Genomic DNA, 16,139 nt, shown 5'->3' with positions numbered 1-16,139 from the left:
TGCTTGATTACAAGTATCAATGATAATTCAATAATCGAAATCGAAAAAGTTTAGTAAAACAATGATTTATTGGCTGAAATAGTCATTCGATGTCAAGGGTGCCGAACAGCACAATTGTGCTGGTTCGTCCCGAAAGGGATATAATAAAAAGAGTACTGTCCCACCAAAGTTCGTTGCAACGGTTGTGCTTCCATCTTGTTCAACATTTAAAACGAAAACCATGTCCAACATCCATGCTCACAACCTCGCTAGTGTGCAATTCAATTAAGAACATACCCGCCCAAGGTGTGAATTATATGCAACGGTCACGCCAGCATCGTTCCAGCAATTTTGCACCGGGAATCCGTTTCAGTTTCCCTTAAGAACCTGCATGTCCAGTGTCGTTAAATCAGACTAAGCCCGGACAAGCAGCATGGACCCACTCACCTTCCTCCGGTTGTTCCGGGCCAGTTTGTTGGTACAATTGAGGGAAACTTTTGCGCAGTCCACCCTACACGGAGTTCGCTTCATCACCGAGCAGGGAAGGCCGTTTTGGGAAAAGTTCTGCTGGTTCTGTATGGTTTCCATCAGTTCGGTTACGACGCTCATCATTATCTTCAATCTGTGGCAGCGGTTCCAGACGAAACCAACCATCACCGGTCCGGACACTGGATTTCAGCACAACTGGACCACTTTTCCCACGGTGCTGGTCTGTCCAACGGATGTCGTGGATGCAGCCAGAGCCGAAAAGATTGTGCAACTGATTGATCCTTTGGTGAACTATACGGAAGTTGAACCTACTGTGAATGCGTTGGCGGGAATTTCCTACCGACAAATAGTGACTTCGGAGGATGTGGGTTTGCTGAACGTGGTCAAAAATATTCGAAGCTTCGTATACTATGTGGCAATTGGGTGTGAAGATTTGTTGTCAAACTGTTGGTTCCGTGGCATGGAACTGGACTGCTGCAGCCAGTTTAAGTCGGTTTTTTCGGAGTTTGGGTTTTGCTATGGGTTCAACGCTAAGTTCTACGACACTATGCCGCAATGGTAAGTTGTGAAAATGATGTATATTTACCATTCACTACTCAACCTTTATAACAAATAATGAGACTGATTATCCCAAATCTCTCATAGCCAGATACTAAAATTGAATGTTCAGTCGAGTTGTAATGGACGTACAGCTGCCCATAACTGCATATTTGTAACATTCGACAAAAGTAGGCATTGAGTAAATGGAATACCAAGTATGCATTTTATGGTAGTATGAGCACAGGTAGTGGTATGAGAGGAAAGTAAAATTTCTAAAAATTACCAGGATCTCAAAAGTGCTTATTCGAGGCTGATATTTTGTACAACTCATATCGCATACTAGGTGAACAGTCAGAAAATAATTCTGATAGAAATTTCGTTGCTATGACATTATGAGACTCATTTATAATCTCAATGTGACTGTTATGCGGTTATAATTGAGCAATTTTCGCTGAAACCAGGCCGCCATCGGCACCCATCGTTAGAATGCCAATTTTATGTCACTGATCGCTAGTTTTCGATAAAACTTAAGGGTGGTCCTTTCTGTTTTCTCAAATTGGTGGACCCAACAAAGAAACAAGTTTTCAATTGTTGGTGTATTATTTGAGACAGATGATTTTGACGCCATCTTGGTTTTAAGTAGTAGAATGAGTTTTCACCTTGTTAGCACTCAACATGTTGAATTTCAATGCTACCGTTACACTTATTCTTCTTCTTGTTTTTCTTTTTCCTCACGTTACGTCCCTACTGGAACAGAGCCAGCCCTTCAGCTTAACTAGTTTTAAACTCAAATTAACCAATAGGATTTTTTAACGCTTATTTGCTACCTGAATGATTCTTCTGCATATCTTCGAGTTGTAAAATATCATTATTTCTTTCATTTATTTGGTCTAAAACCATTGATACAAATGATCAATCAGTTGAACAGCTGAGATAAGATAAGAAAGATAGAATCTATTTTTTTTTAACGGAGGCCTCATTGTATAATTCAACATGATGAGCACTGAGATGGTAAAAAATCATGCAACTGCTAAAAACAAAGATGGCGTCGAAAGCCAAGATGGCCGCCAGTTTTTCTAACCTCGAAATTATATACCTGCCTTTCGGAATTACGTATGATGAACAACAATGCATAGGGTAAAAAAAATGTTTGTTTATTACAATCAATGCTTTTTGACGGTTTTCATTTATTGAATTTATTTATTCATTATTACTGAATTCATTAAAAAACAAAATTCTTGTTTAATAACCTGGATTTATAACTAATAAAGCTGAGTATCAGGCTCGGTTCCAGTAGGGACGTAACGTCAGTAAAATGAAGAATAATAAGAAGAAGAGTATACGTAACCTTTTTTATTGGTAGCCTCTAAATTCGATATGCTGAGTGCTATCAAGGTGAAAAATTAATTCTACTACCTAAAATCAAGATGGCGTCAAAATCCAAGATGGCCGCCAGATTTTTTCACTAAAAATAATATTCTTATTCTTTACTCGACTCGAATAAAACACCAAAGATTGAAAACCTGTTTCTTTGTTGTACAAAATATGATGTTTGTATTGATTGCACTCACAAAATACGTCAAAATCGTATAACATGATTTAGAAAATCGTTCATTTGATAGGGTAAATACCATTGCTCACCTAGTTTCTGTAGCCTATCTTACGCAATTTTTCCTCAGCATTCTGATGGTGATCTCTGAATTCAAAACTGGCGGTGCGCTAATGGTGAAAAATCGATTTTTCTAACAAAATTCAAGATGGCGGCCAAATTCAAAATGGCCGCCAAAAATTTTTCAAGTTTAAATGAAAGCTACATCCTTTCTCTATACGATGCCACTAAGTTTGCTATGTGTTCCAAGCGAAATAAGAGACATATCCCGTGAAGAAATGCCCAAGATTTATGAAAAAATGGGCTTTTTCGCAAACTGTTCAGCTAACTAGCGTACGAGGGGTCCACCAATTTGAGAAAACAGAAAGAACCACCCTTGAGTTTTATCGAAAACTAGCGATCAGTGACATAAAATTGGCATTCTAACGATGGGTGCCGATGGCGGCCTGGTTTCAGCGAGAATTGCTCAATTACCAATGTGACAAAACAACTTGGTATTTTTTTCGAATTTTCTAGAACAATCTCACAGATTTCTCACAGATTCTCCCCGGTATTAGCTCCAATTTTTTTTTTTTTTTTTTCCGCTTTCCGTTGCCGTTCCGCTATCATTGCGTTTGGGCCTTTAATCACAGCCACTTTTCTTACATATAAATAAAAATTAAGTTTTTCAGGGAGACACTATTCTCAAGTTTTTATCAAATATTTTACGAAATTTAACTCTCATTTGTCTCATGCCATACTCTCTTACTATATTGAACATTGACTCTAAGTGAATCGATTTTTTCTATCAATTTTATTTATTATATTTACTATACCAAAAGTCGTTCGATTGTTTTCAAAAAATATTGTCTTTCAAATGAGTTTTGTTGAAAAAAATCTTAAGAAAATGTAGAACAATTTGAGTATGTGAAGGAACCAGAAGAACTAAGAAGAGTGAAATGTGTGAAAAGAACCTCAAGTATTGTTTTCGATTTAAGTTTTATTAAGGACTTTTTAAACATTATGAAACTAAGAAGCTTGATTGATTTAATAGTTTTTTTTTATGATTTCCATACTACACTTCAAACTGAAATCTTTTCATTCCCACATCTTTTTTCCCACGTTCATCAAAAATTGCATCGCCAAAATGACGTTTCTTTAAAAAGCGTTTGACAAAACAAGTTGCTTCAATAAGATTAAATTATTCGAAACAAAGTGATTTTGAATTTTGACTGACTTTTTTTATTGAAAATAATTTGTGGGTTGATTGTGTGCCAGTTTTTGTCAAAAATCGGTGAATTATCTGTATTATCCTGGGAAAAAAGTTGATATGACTTCTTCAACAGGTAATTTGATTTGACGATTATCGTCAGTAATAACTGAAAAAGAGTACACTTGAGCCCGTTTAGCAAAAAAGAATAGTACACACATTTTTAAGGCAAAAAAGAGTACTTGTACTCTAAAAAGGGGGTTTTTTTTCTCTTGGAAAACTTTTAAAGATTTCACAAGAAAGTTGTCGAGAATTCGTTGTTTGTTTATCAAAGATACTTTTCACCAAACGAGAGCATTCGTGCTAGAGGTAGTCGAGGTGTTCCTCTAGAATTTTTTCAAGAAATTCCTACAAATATTTATTTTTCCTACAAATTTTTCCAAATTTGCAGCGATTTGTCAAATAATAACTCTAGTAAATTTTCCAATTGATATGTTAACACGAATTGGTACAGCAATTATAGCGATTCTTGTTGCATCTCTTCAAATAAGTTCTCATATTATTCCTACATTAGATTCCCGTATTAGACACTATCTTATTGAAAATTCGACACAAATTTATGTCATTCGGCTCGCTTCTTTTATGCTGTGTTGATAGACTCACACTCAAATCTCAATCAATACGCTCTCCCGTGAGTACAAACTCATTAGAGATCTGCTTCGCAAATCTCACGCCTGAGATTTAGATGTAACATCACTCAATCAACTCAAACCGTAAAAAATGATTCAGTCGTAAAACCCGTCAAAAATTCGTGAAACCCTAATGTTGTTGTTTGCGTTAGAAAGGATCACTATAATTTTACCAGATTAACAAGAAAATATTGCAGTTTGTGAGTAAACTGTAGACTACGAGACAATGAGTCGAAAAGGTGAGCCAACTCATTCATGATTTTTTGACTGCTGAGTTGCGTGATTGACAAGTCACGCATGAAAAATCTCAAGCGTGAGTTATGAGAAATTGAGTTTTTCACAACACTGCTTTTATGTGCATCACCCAGACAACCAGAATTCACGTATAATGAAATCATCTTTTGCGTTATGCGATGCTTATATGTGCAACGTTTTACGTATAAGATGTCGTGAAAAGGCCTTATATGTACAAAAGTGGAGGCGATATACGTGCATATTTTATATGATGAAACATAGCATTCAATGCGAGTGTGTAGATTTTATTGCGATCTAATCCATACTCTCATACGACATAATTTATGGAAACAAAATTTATTTGACAGCTGCTACGGATTGATCCGAATTACTTTGTACGAGTATACGGAACAAAACAAAATGTACATATGAACTCGTAAAATAGCGTTTTATGCGAGGAAAATCATCGATGAAACGATTTCAACCACCATTTAGTGCGGATGTGATGCAATTTGTATGAGTGAACGATTTTGTTCGTAAACTGTTATGCGACTTCTGGTTGTCTGGGCAGAAAGATATGAAATCGCATGATTTTTTGGTAGTGTGCAATATCTCCTTCTTTCGATTGCCTACCGTTCTTTCTAGTTGACTACTGAAGACTATTCTTGCACCTTTTTCAGCTGCACATTAAAATTAGAATGCCGATTCTCGGCTTGTTTCAACCGAGATCCGCACAGCCGAGAAGTCAGCAAACAAATTTCCTGGGATCTCAGTAAATAAAAGCCGAGTATCAGTAAATTGTGCTTCGTTGCTAAGCAACCGGACAAATTGTTAGCTGAGTCTCGGTTAAAATCGGGAAACCGAGATAGCCGTGAAAAAAAATCTAAGTTTGTGTACGGTGTACTATATTATGAAGGTGATACCCAAGTAACCATGGAGCATTATATCATTGCTTATATATATCAGCTGCATTGCCGTAAGCCTACCATTAAAGTAGTTTAAAAGTGGAAAAGGGCCCTTATACAGTCGAACTAATGCAAGAATGTTTATAAAGCAACCAAGCAATTCATAAAGTAATATAAGTGCATTAATACATTTGTAATGTAGCGTTAATGCTCTTTTGCTTGACAGCTCTTGTAATTTGTCGAATATAAGCAATGTCGCATCAGTATTATTGATATGCAGTAAGATACGTTGGGTGGTAAATGACTGGACAATGCGTACCATTGGTACTTCGCGTACCTGCAGGTATAAAATAGACCCCATTTGTGGTCCTTAGCCTCTTGTCCAGTAACTCCTATCCCTACCTCCCCGTGGTGCCGCCTGGGATACGAGTAACCGTAGGGAAGATCGGGTAACCAACCCTGGTGGAACCTTGGTCGTATGCTGACAGGGAAGGGGGGCTCCTCTCTTCTGAGGGTGTAGCTTATCAGAGCGTCTGTTCTCCATGTTAGGGGCGGCTCAAAACAGCGTCTGTTCTCCATGTTAGGAGCGGCTGATCATCGTCCTAGTGCCAGCGTGGGACTCTAAACAGTGCTGTGCACGATGATCCTCCGGCGAGACAGGGGGTTGGTGCAGGCCTTACAAGCCAGCCGTAAAAATCATCAGTACAGGAAGCATACAATGTAAATTCGGACCGGAACAATCGGCATAGACCCAGGCATCGAAAACGGACTAACGATTGGAAACTCGGATCATGGAACTGTAAGTCTCTCAATTTCTTGGGAAGTACCCGCATTCTTTCCGAATTATTGAGGGTCCGCAAGTTCGACATCGTAGCGCTGCAGGAGGTTTGCTGGAAAGGGTCGACGGTACATACGTATAAGGATGGTTATACCATCTACCAGAGCTGCGGCAATAGACATGAGCTGGGCACAGCTTTTATCGTGATGGGCGAAATGCAGAGGCGCGTGATTGGGTGGTGGCCAATCGACAACAGAATGTGCAAGTTGAGGATCAAAGGCCGTTTCTTCAATATCAGCATAAACAACGTGCACAGCCCTCACCTAGCAAGTGACGATGACGATAAGGACGCTTTCTACGCGCAGCTGGAACGTGAATACGACGGCTGCCCAAGCCATGATGTCAAAATCGTTATCGGAGATCTCAACGCTCAGGTTGGCCAGGAGGAGGAATTTAGACCGATTATAGGGAAGTTCGGCGCTCACCAGCTTACGAACGAAAACGGCCTTAGACTGATTGATTTCGCCGCCTCCAAAAACATGGCCATACGTAGTACCTACTTCCAGCACAGCCTCCCGTATCGGTACACCTGGAGATCACCCCAACAGACTGAATCACAAATCGACCACGTTTTGATTGATGGAAGGCACTTCTCGGACATTATCGACGTCAGAACCTGGGAGGGAGAAACCGATACGCAATTTCTGTACGTCATAGTGAGCCGAGATTCTGCTGTCACGAACTGTCACTGTGAGCCCGGATCTTAAACAACGGACAAACATGGAAAAAGAGCGTAATTGATCAAAACATATATTTGCATTTCATCAAATGTGACAAAAAATCGATTGATAAGCTATTCATGCCTATTCAAAAGTAATGTCACGATAGCACCTTTTATTCTGATTGAATATAAAGTATTCAAATACGCATAATTTTACTTTTTCTAATAAAAACGAAAATAAAATGCATAGAAAACTTTGGCCCTTTTTTCATGTTTGTCCAAAAAGTTCAAAGGTACACAACAAAAGAAAACTAGCGATTTTCATCAAGTGTGCCTTGATTGTTGTTGGCAAGCTGGAGTTTTCTTGCAGTTTGAAAAAAAAAATGTGTCATATTTCGTGTGTAGTATCGGTGCCTCCCTCCCAGGTCAGAACCTATCGCGGCGCAAACATCGATTCGGACCACTACCTTGTGACGGTTAAAGTGCGCCAACGACTCTCCTTTGTGAAAAACATTCGGTACCGACGCCCGCCCCGGTACAATCTGGAGCGACTCAAGCAACCCGAAGTCACAACTGAATACGCGCAAAGCCTTGAGGCAGCGTTGCCGGAAGAGGGAGAGCTCACCGAAGCCCCTCTTGAGGACTGCTGGAGTAGTCTCAAAGCAGCCATTAACAACGCAGCGGAAGGTGCCATTGGGTTCGTGGAAGCAAATCGACGGAACGGTTGGTTCGACGAGGAGTGTCAGACGGTTTTGGACGAGAAGAATGCAGCGCGGGCGATGATGCTGCAGCAAGGCACCCGTCAAAACGTGGAACGATACAAACAGAAGCGAAGACAGCAAACCCATCTATTCCGGGATAAAAAGCGCCGCCTGGAAGAGTTGGAGTGCGAAGAGATGGAGCAGTTGTATCGTTCTCAAGAAACACGAAAGTTCTACAAGAAACTAAATGCATCCCGCAAAGGCTTTGTGCCGCGAGCCGAAATGTGCCGGGATAAGGATGGTGGTATCTTGACGGACGAACGTGAGGTGATTGAAAGGTGGAAGCAGCACTACGATGAACACCTAAACGGCGCGGAGGAGGAAGATCAAGACAGCAGGAGGAATGGCTTCATCAGTACGGCGGATGAGGGAGACGTGCCAACTCCCACAATAGGTGAAGTTAAGGATGCTATCAAACAGCTCAAGAACAACAAAGCAGCTGGAAAGGATGGTATTGGAGCGGAACTTATTAAAATGGGCCCGGACAGGTTGGCCACTTGTCTGCACCGATTGATAGCCAGGATCTGGGATACAGAACAGCTACCGGAGGAGTGGAAGGAGGGAATAATATACCCAATATTCAAAAAGGGTGACAAGTTAGAATGTGAGAACTATCGAGCGATCACCATTCTTAATGCAGCCTATAAAGTGCTTTCCCAGATCATCTTCCGCCGTCTATCGCCACTGGCAAGCAGATTTGTTGGAAGTTATCAAGCCGGATTTGTGGACGGTCGATCGACGACAGACCAAATCTTTATGTTGCGGCAGATCCTCCAAAAGTGTCGCAAATATCAAGTCCCTACGCACCACCTATTCATCGATTTCAAAGCGGCCGATGATACCATCGACCGCGAAGAGCTATGGAAGATTATGGACGAGAACGGTTTTCCCGGGAAACTGACTAGACTGATCAAAGCTACGATGGATAGTGTACAGTGCTGTGTGAAGATATCGGGTGCTTTATCGGACCCGTTTGAAACACGCAAAGGACTTCGACAAGGCGATGGTCTTTCCTGCCTCCTGTTCAATATTGCGCTAGAAGGTGTTATGAAACGGGCGGGCTTCAACATGCGGGGCACGATCTTCAATAAATCCAGCCAGTTCATTTGTTTCGCTGACGACGTGGACATTGTCGGAAGAACGTTCCAGGTGGTTGCTGAACAGTATACCAGGCTGAAACGTGAAGCAGATCGGGTTGGATTGAAGGTTAATACGTCGAAGACGAAATATCTGCTGGCTGGAGGAACCAAGCGCGATAGAGCTAGCATAGGCAGACGCGTGACGATCGACGGGGATGAGTTCGAGGTGGTGGACGAATTCGTCTACCTCGGATCATTGATAACGTCGGATAACAACTGCAGTAGAGAAATTCGAAGACGTATCATCGCCGGAAGTCGTGCTTACTATGGACTCCACAAGACCTTGCGGTCTGGTAAACTTCACTTCCGTACTAAGTGTACCATGTACAAGACGCTAATAAGACCGGTAGTCCTCTACGGGCATGAGACGTGGACAATGCTCGAAGAGGACCTGCAAGCGCTAGGAGTTTTTGAACGAGGTGTGCTTAGGAAGATCTTCGGCGGAGTATGTGAGAACGGCGTATGGAGGAGAAGAATGAACCACGAGCTTGCGCAACTCTACGGTGAACCCAGTATCACGAAAGTCGCCAAAGCTGGAAGGGTACGATGGGCGGGACACGTTGTGAGAATGCCGGACAACAATCCTGCAAAAATGGTGTTCAACTCAAATCCGGCCGGTACAAGACGAAGGGGAGCGCAACGAGCTAGGTGGTTTGACCAAGTGGAGCAGGATCTTGGAAGTGTGGGGTGATCGAGGAATTGGAGGTTAGCAGCCATGGACCGAGTTAGTTGGCGTAACATTGTGGCGCAGGTCATGTCTTGAAGGACGTAGCGCCAGCAAAAGTAAAGTAAGTAATCCTTACGTCCCATCAAAATGTGGTCTTCGGCAAAGTTGTAACTGGAAGGATTTCACATGAGAAGAGTTTGTTCCCTTTTTCATATATTATTATTTCGAGCAGTTAGAGGACTGAACACAAAAGCTTTGCCTTTTACATAGTAATTTCAATATAAACTTCAAATGGCGTGTGCACAACCAAATTTCTACCAAATCACTTCAAATTTTGGGAGAATGATTTTAATCATAATTGACACCGTTTAAGCACAGGGAAGCCAAAATTTCAAAATTTGCATCAGTCTAGTGTGTATCGCTTTTCGGAGAAACAGGTTCGGTGAAATGAAATTCGGGGAAACATTCAGGGAGAATTGGCACAATCATAGAAATAATATTTCCGACAATTCTTAGAGGAAATCATCAGAAATTTCAGAAAAAATAACAGCAATTCCTCCATGTATTTCTTAAGGCATAAATAATCCTAGTAAAAATAAAGCAAATATCAAAACTGAAAACGCAGTTCTCTGCCTTCTTCTTTTTCTTCTTGGCATTACGTCCATACCGGAACGGAGCCTGCTTCTCAGCTTAGTGTTCTATGAGCACTTCTACAGTTATTAACTGAGAGCTTTCTTTGCCAAAATTGCCATTTTCGCATTCGTATATCGTGTGGCAGATACGATGATACTCTATGGGCCCATTCACAAATTTCATAACGCTGAAGGGGGTGGGGGGTGTCCTTGACTTGTGACAGCTCGTACAAAATTTGTTAAACACTCATATAAAAAGCGTTACGAGGGGGTGGGTGGGTGTCTAAAATGGTCATTTTTGGTGTTATGAAATTTGTAAATAAACCCTATGCCCAGGGAAGTCAAGGAAATTTCCTTTACGAAAAGATCCGGGTCCGACCGGGAACAGAACCCAGACGCCTTCAGCATGGCTTTGCTTTGTAGCCGCGGATTCTAACCACTCGACTGAGGCCTTCTCTGCATTAAAATCAACAAATTAAAAAAAAAGCCGTTTTATTTTAATGATAAAACAGCTCTGTGTTTTTATTTTTAGGAATTGTGGATTATGAAGCAAAACATTGCTTTTTTTTCAATTTTTACATTTGTTCAATTTTTACTTGGGCCTTTCAGAGGCACGTTGAGGAAATTTCATGAAAAAATGTTAGAAGATTCGTAAACGAACTCATGAAAAACATCACTAAGGTAACTCGTAGAACAATTCCTGAGAGAATCACTAAACACTTTAATGGGAATTTCGTTGAGAACACATCAGTTGTTTGAACAATTTCTGGACCAATCTGCAGTGTTTCTTTAGAATTAATAAAAAAAAAACTATATGCTAGATCTTCTGGAGAAGTCAATGAAAAAAATTTTGTGAACATCTCAAAAAATACATGCAGAACTTCTTCTTCTTTCTGGCGTTACGTCACAACTGGGACAGAGCCTGCTTCTCAGATGAGTGTTCTTATGAGCACTTCCACAGTTATTAACTGAGTGCTTTCTTTGCTGATTGACCATTTTTGCATGTGTATATCGTGTGGCAAGTACGAAGATACTCTATGCCCTGGGAAACGAAAAAATTTCTTTTACGAAAATATCCTCGACCAGCGGGATTCGAACCCACGAACCTCAGCATGCAGAAGTCTCTAGCGAAAATCCCGGAGTAATTCTTACTGAAAGCTTTAGAGATATCTCTCGAGTGATCAGTGATGCATTTTAAACTGAACGCGAGCCAAAAATGAACTGAACGCGTTCTAATTTTGCACGTGAACGCAGTAAACATTGATATCTCGTGCAAGTTTCTGACGCTGCTCACGAACGGCCCGTTCACTTTAAAATGCACACTGAAGCACAAAACTTAAAAAGTACTACTTTGAACTGCACTGAGTTCGTATCCCGTACAATGTATGGAACCTTTCGTGTTCCTTGACATCTCTAGTAAATATTTCTGCTGTTAAATTTGTTTTGATCTGGCATGAAAACAATTTTCCTTTCGCGTTCATTTTTCTGCTCTTTTGCGTTCAAATTTTTGAACTGCTCAATGTTCAAGCCTACTTGATCTTTCGTTCAAAAATTTGAACTGGAACGCGAAATGAACGCGTTCAAATGCAACACTGCGAGTGATTACAGAATAAAACCTTCGGAGAATGTCTGGCAAGATTAATTTCCAATTGGTTTCTAGAAGTAATACAATGTGGAGGTCCAAATAGCCATAGCGGTGAATGCACAGCTATTCTGCAAGATCAATCTGAGGGTCGTGGGTTCGAATCCCACCGTTCAAGGATGTTTTTGTGTTAGGCTGATTCCCTTCCTGCTTGCCACACGATATACGAATGAAAAATAGAACAAATGGCATAAAAGCTCTCAGTTATTAGCTGTGCAAGTGCTCAAAATAACGCGGTGTCAAAGAGAAGATGCAGAAGTACTACAAGATGCTTGAAAGAAACCTAGATAGATTCAAGACGGATTATGGGAGGATTACTTGCAACATCTGTGTAGAATTTTTAGCAAAACCTTTTGATAATTTCTTATGAGATCCTTGGCATAAGCTTAACCCAAGTAAGTAACCAGTAAGCACGAAAATGCGGCACGGTAACAGCATTATATGTGCCTATAGGGTAATCATTTGATGCATGTCAGTTTTATATACGCATATAATGCTATTATAATGCCAGAAAAGGCGAAATAGCGTGCCATTATAGTGCCAAGATATAACCGTGCTTCTCTGCACCACTAATGCTGATATAAGACCACGTGAGAAACGTCAGTTGTTTTCGCCAGGTTTTTAGGGCGAATATTTTGTGCTTTCGCGTACGCAGCCAGAGAGCTTTCGCGTATGCGGCCAAGCAACTGGTACACGAGGTAAATAAATGAATGAATGAAAACGGAAACCTCTAATAGTATGCAAAAAATGTAATAAAATGATACAGATAGTACTTCTCCGTATCAGACATATTTGTTTTGGTAGTTTCCATCCTTTTGAGGACTTGCAATTGCCACATTTTGATCCTCGTTTTATGATGATGAAATTCCTCATTTTGCGTCTCGAACCTGCGACACTCGTATTGTTGAGTTGTTGTCCTGCTCCTTTGCTCCTACGGCCACATAAGATGAATAGTATTGGAAAGAAAAGTGGCCAATTTAAACCATCACTTTTCCCAGTCATAAAACCTGCAATTGTAGTAGTGAGAAGATTTATTTTTGACTCCCTTTTACCACTATATGCAAACACAAAGCACGTGGTATATCTGTCAAAACACTGGATGGCATTTAAACATACCCTGTATTCGAATATAAAGCCAATATAGTGCTTATTGAATGCCTGCATGCATCAGGCTTAGAAGCATTAATGATGCTGTAATAGGGTTTCTATACAGCGGAAGTGCTGTTATAAGGTGTGTAAGCATTTGTGGTGCTATTATAATGCATGTACGCATCTATGATGTTGATTAAGGGCTTATTATTAGTGCTTATGGTTACTTGGGAAATCTTTGGTCATTGTTTTTAGAGAATTAGAACCCTGACCAACCCACTGATTTTCAACAAAATTGGTGGTGAGAGAGAACAAAAATTGTGGCAGAGTAAAAACTGAATTTCGGTGCGTTAAAACCTGCAAGTATCATCTCAGTCTCACACTTCAGTCGTCGCGCTGTTGTATTTTGTACAACAGTGGTGAAAAAACCTCGCTTTTCGTACACAGCGTGGTGCTTCTGACGGTGGCAAACCGCGCGACGACTGAAGGGTTAATAAGTTTATCCATTCTCCAACAGGGAACGCACAACCGAGTTCAACAACCTATACGAAACGGACAAGAGATGGGGCCTCTCGTTCAAACCGTCTCGCCCATCGCACATCTTCATACATTCGTACGACGAAATTTCCGGCCTAGAGTTCCACCCGCATGCCCAATGGGAGGATGATTTTGCCATCGGCATACTCATTTCGAAGAAGGAAACCTACACCACCGAAGACGCCCGGCAGCTCTCCATCTGGCAGCGCAAATGCATCTTTCCGGACGAGGTCAAACTCAAATACTACCGAGATGGGTACACATTCTCCGGCTGCATGAAAGAGTGTCGGATTCGGAAGTGTCTAAAGTTCTGCAAATGCGTTCCACCGTTTTACGCCCCACCGAATTCGTTAGCATTCTGCACCATCAAGCAGTTGGCTTGCTTGGTAAAATACACGGCCAACATCACCAGCAGCAATGGATGCAAGAATTGCGAGCTGGCCTGTCACAACAAGGTGTACGACGTCGAGAAGTATTCAAAGTCGTAAGTGTTTGCTTCAACATGGAACTAATGTTTCAAGAGATGTACCTAATCATTCTTTCACAGAACCACGAATGTCACCAATGATGAAGTCGTTACAATCGAGTTCCTCACATGGCCTCTGATCCGCTACAAACGCGAAGTCCTGTTTGGGTGGGTCGACCTGCTGGTATCATTCGGTGGCATCGCGGGTCTCTTTTTGGGCTTCAGCCTGCTGTCTGGAGTAGAGATTATTTACTTCTTCACGATGCGTGCTTGCTGTATGTTGTACAAAAACCGCGATGAGCTCATCGCCATCGAGCAGGCGAAACTGAAGCGACCCCAGCATCGGTTCGATCTCGGGCTTAAACCGGATCTTCGATATCGGATTCATGCCTCGACACCAACGAATCCACAACCCGAAGGTCTGACGAAACGATCGCTCACCAACAAGCAAGTCATAACGGTGGGCTTGATCGAGCAGGAGTTCGAAGCTGTTAAGGTACCCAACAGCAAGGGACTGCTTCTGGCTGGACCAGCCAAACGGTACATTTCCCGGTACGAACGGATTGCCAGCATGGCCAAGCCGAACCATTTTCATCCGATTCTTGTGGCACCGTACAGCGAGAAGATCAAGCCACTCGATCAGAAAGTGCTAGGCAACGTGAATGGTCTCTTCTACGATGGGTATTTACCATGATTTTTATATGAATAAATTTTAACATGTTTTACGTTATAAATGCTCGGAAAATTGATGTTTAAAATAAACGGGTTTTATGCTTAGCTTTTGTATATCATGATCAGAATGATCAAGGTTTGTTCCTTTAATTGTGTTACTCCTTCAGGAGCGAGCTATAAAATAGGAATATACAGTTGCCTCTCCACATCTTGATATCGAAGGGACCATCGAGATAGGGAGAGATCGAGACACAGAACAAATTTTTATAGAATACTAGATTGAAAATCACTCCGTTACCAGGAAAATAAAAAAACAAACAGATGTCATTTTGTCTTCGCAAATTGTTTTGAATTCTTAAATTTGGTCTAGTAACCTTTGATAATGGGCATATCGACATACAGAGAGAAAATCGGGAACGACAATCACATCGAGATAGGGAGATATCGAGATAAAGAGGATATCGAGATATGGAGAGTGAAAATATATGCAGAACGAAGGGACCGAAGCATTCATCGACATAGGGAGAGATATCGGATTGTAGAACATCGAGATATGGAGAGTCGACTGTATCGTAAGAACGGCATTCATCGCTCATGACGTTATTTTTTGTAAACCGAAAAACAAATCTGCGACAAATGTGCTTATTCTGCGCGACGTGTGAGTCGAGACGAGTCGCTCTCACAGCGAGTGACGTGAGACAACTAATGGGAGCGAGTCGACAATTGTCACCTCATTCGACTCGTCTCACCTCACACGCCGCGCAGAATAAGCACGAAAAATTACCACCATTTATCAGGACATCAAATTTTATTTTTGTATTGTCTGATAAAAATAGTTTCAAGCTGTTTAAGGTGGTAAATGTGAGTTCAATACTAGATTTATTTTGGTGGAGCGAAAAATGCTTCTTGCCTGTCATAGCTTAGTATACTGTCGTATAGTAGGGTGAATGTTCCAATAGTGGAGGCACTAAGCACGATTCAACTTCATTTAACCGCTAAAAATTCAAAAAATGTGATGAATGTACATATTATAGTTATAACGGGAAGTAACAACTTGAACTTTATGTGAAAAATAATTTTATCGAAGTGACCAACGGCATGTCAGTGGAAAATAATACCTCCATGGACCAATGCACGAGTTCACTATCTGACGTTTTAGAGGTGCCGTGTTATTTATGTGACCATGGAAACCAGTGAATTTGGCAGCGCTTAAACGTCAAATAGTGAACTCGTGCACTGATCCATTATGGACCAATGCATGAGTTCACTCGTTGACGTTTAACGGTGCCGTGTTATTTATATAACCATAGCAACAAGTGAATTTGGCACCGCTCAAACGTCAAAAAGTAAACCTGTGCATAGGTCCATGGCCGAAATTCACTTGTTGCCATATGGTCACGT

At 41.1% G+C, this 16,139-nt stretch overlaps 1 protein-coding gene across 1 annotated transcript; it reads left to right on the top strand.

The window, feature by feature from the left end:
• Positions 1 to 373: 373 nt before the first annotated feature.
• Positions 374 to 14,990, top strand: LOC5579133 (sodium channel protein Nach). Its single transcript, XM_021857011.1, has 3 exons — positions 374 to 1,026; positions 13,581 to 14,084; positions 14,148 to 14,990. Exons 1-3 carry the CDS (start codon positions 413 to 415, stop codon positions 14,758 to 14,760), a joined length of 1,731 nt encoding a protein of 576 aa, XP_021712703.1. The 5' UTR covers positions 374 to 412; the 3' UTR covers positions 14,761 to 14,990.
• The last annotated feature ends 1,149 nt before the right edge of the window (positions 14,991 to 16,139 follow it).

Source organism: Aedes aegypti, chromosome 1 (genome assembly GCF_002204515.2).
Source record: "Aedes aegypti strain LVP_AGWG chromosome 1, AaegL5.0 Primary Assembly, whole genome shotgun sequence".
In the NCBI taxonomy this organism is placed as follows: domain Eukaryota; kingdom Metazoa; phylum Arthropoda; class Insecta; order Diptera; family Culicidae; genus Aedes; species Aedes aegypti.
This window is presented reverse-complemented; position numbering and strand designations above follow the sequence as displayed.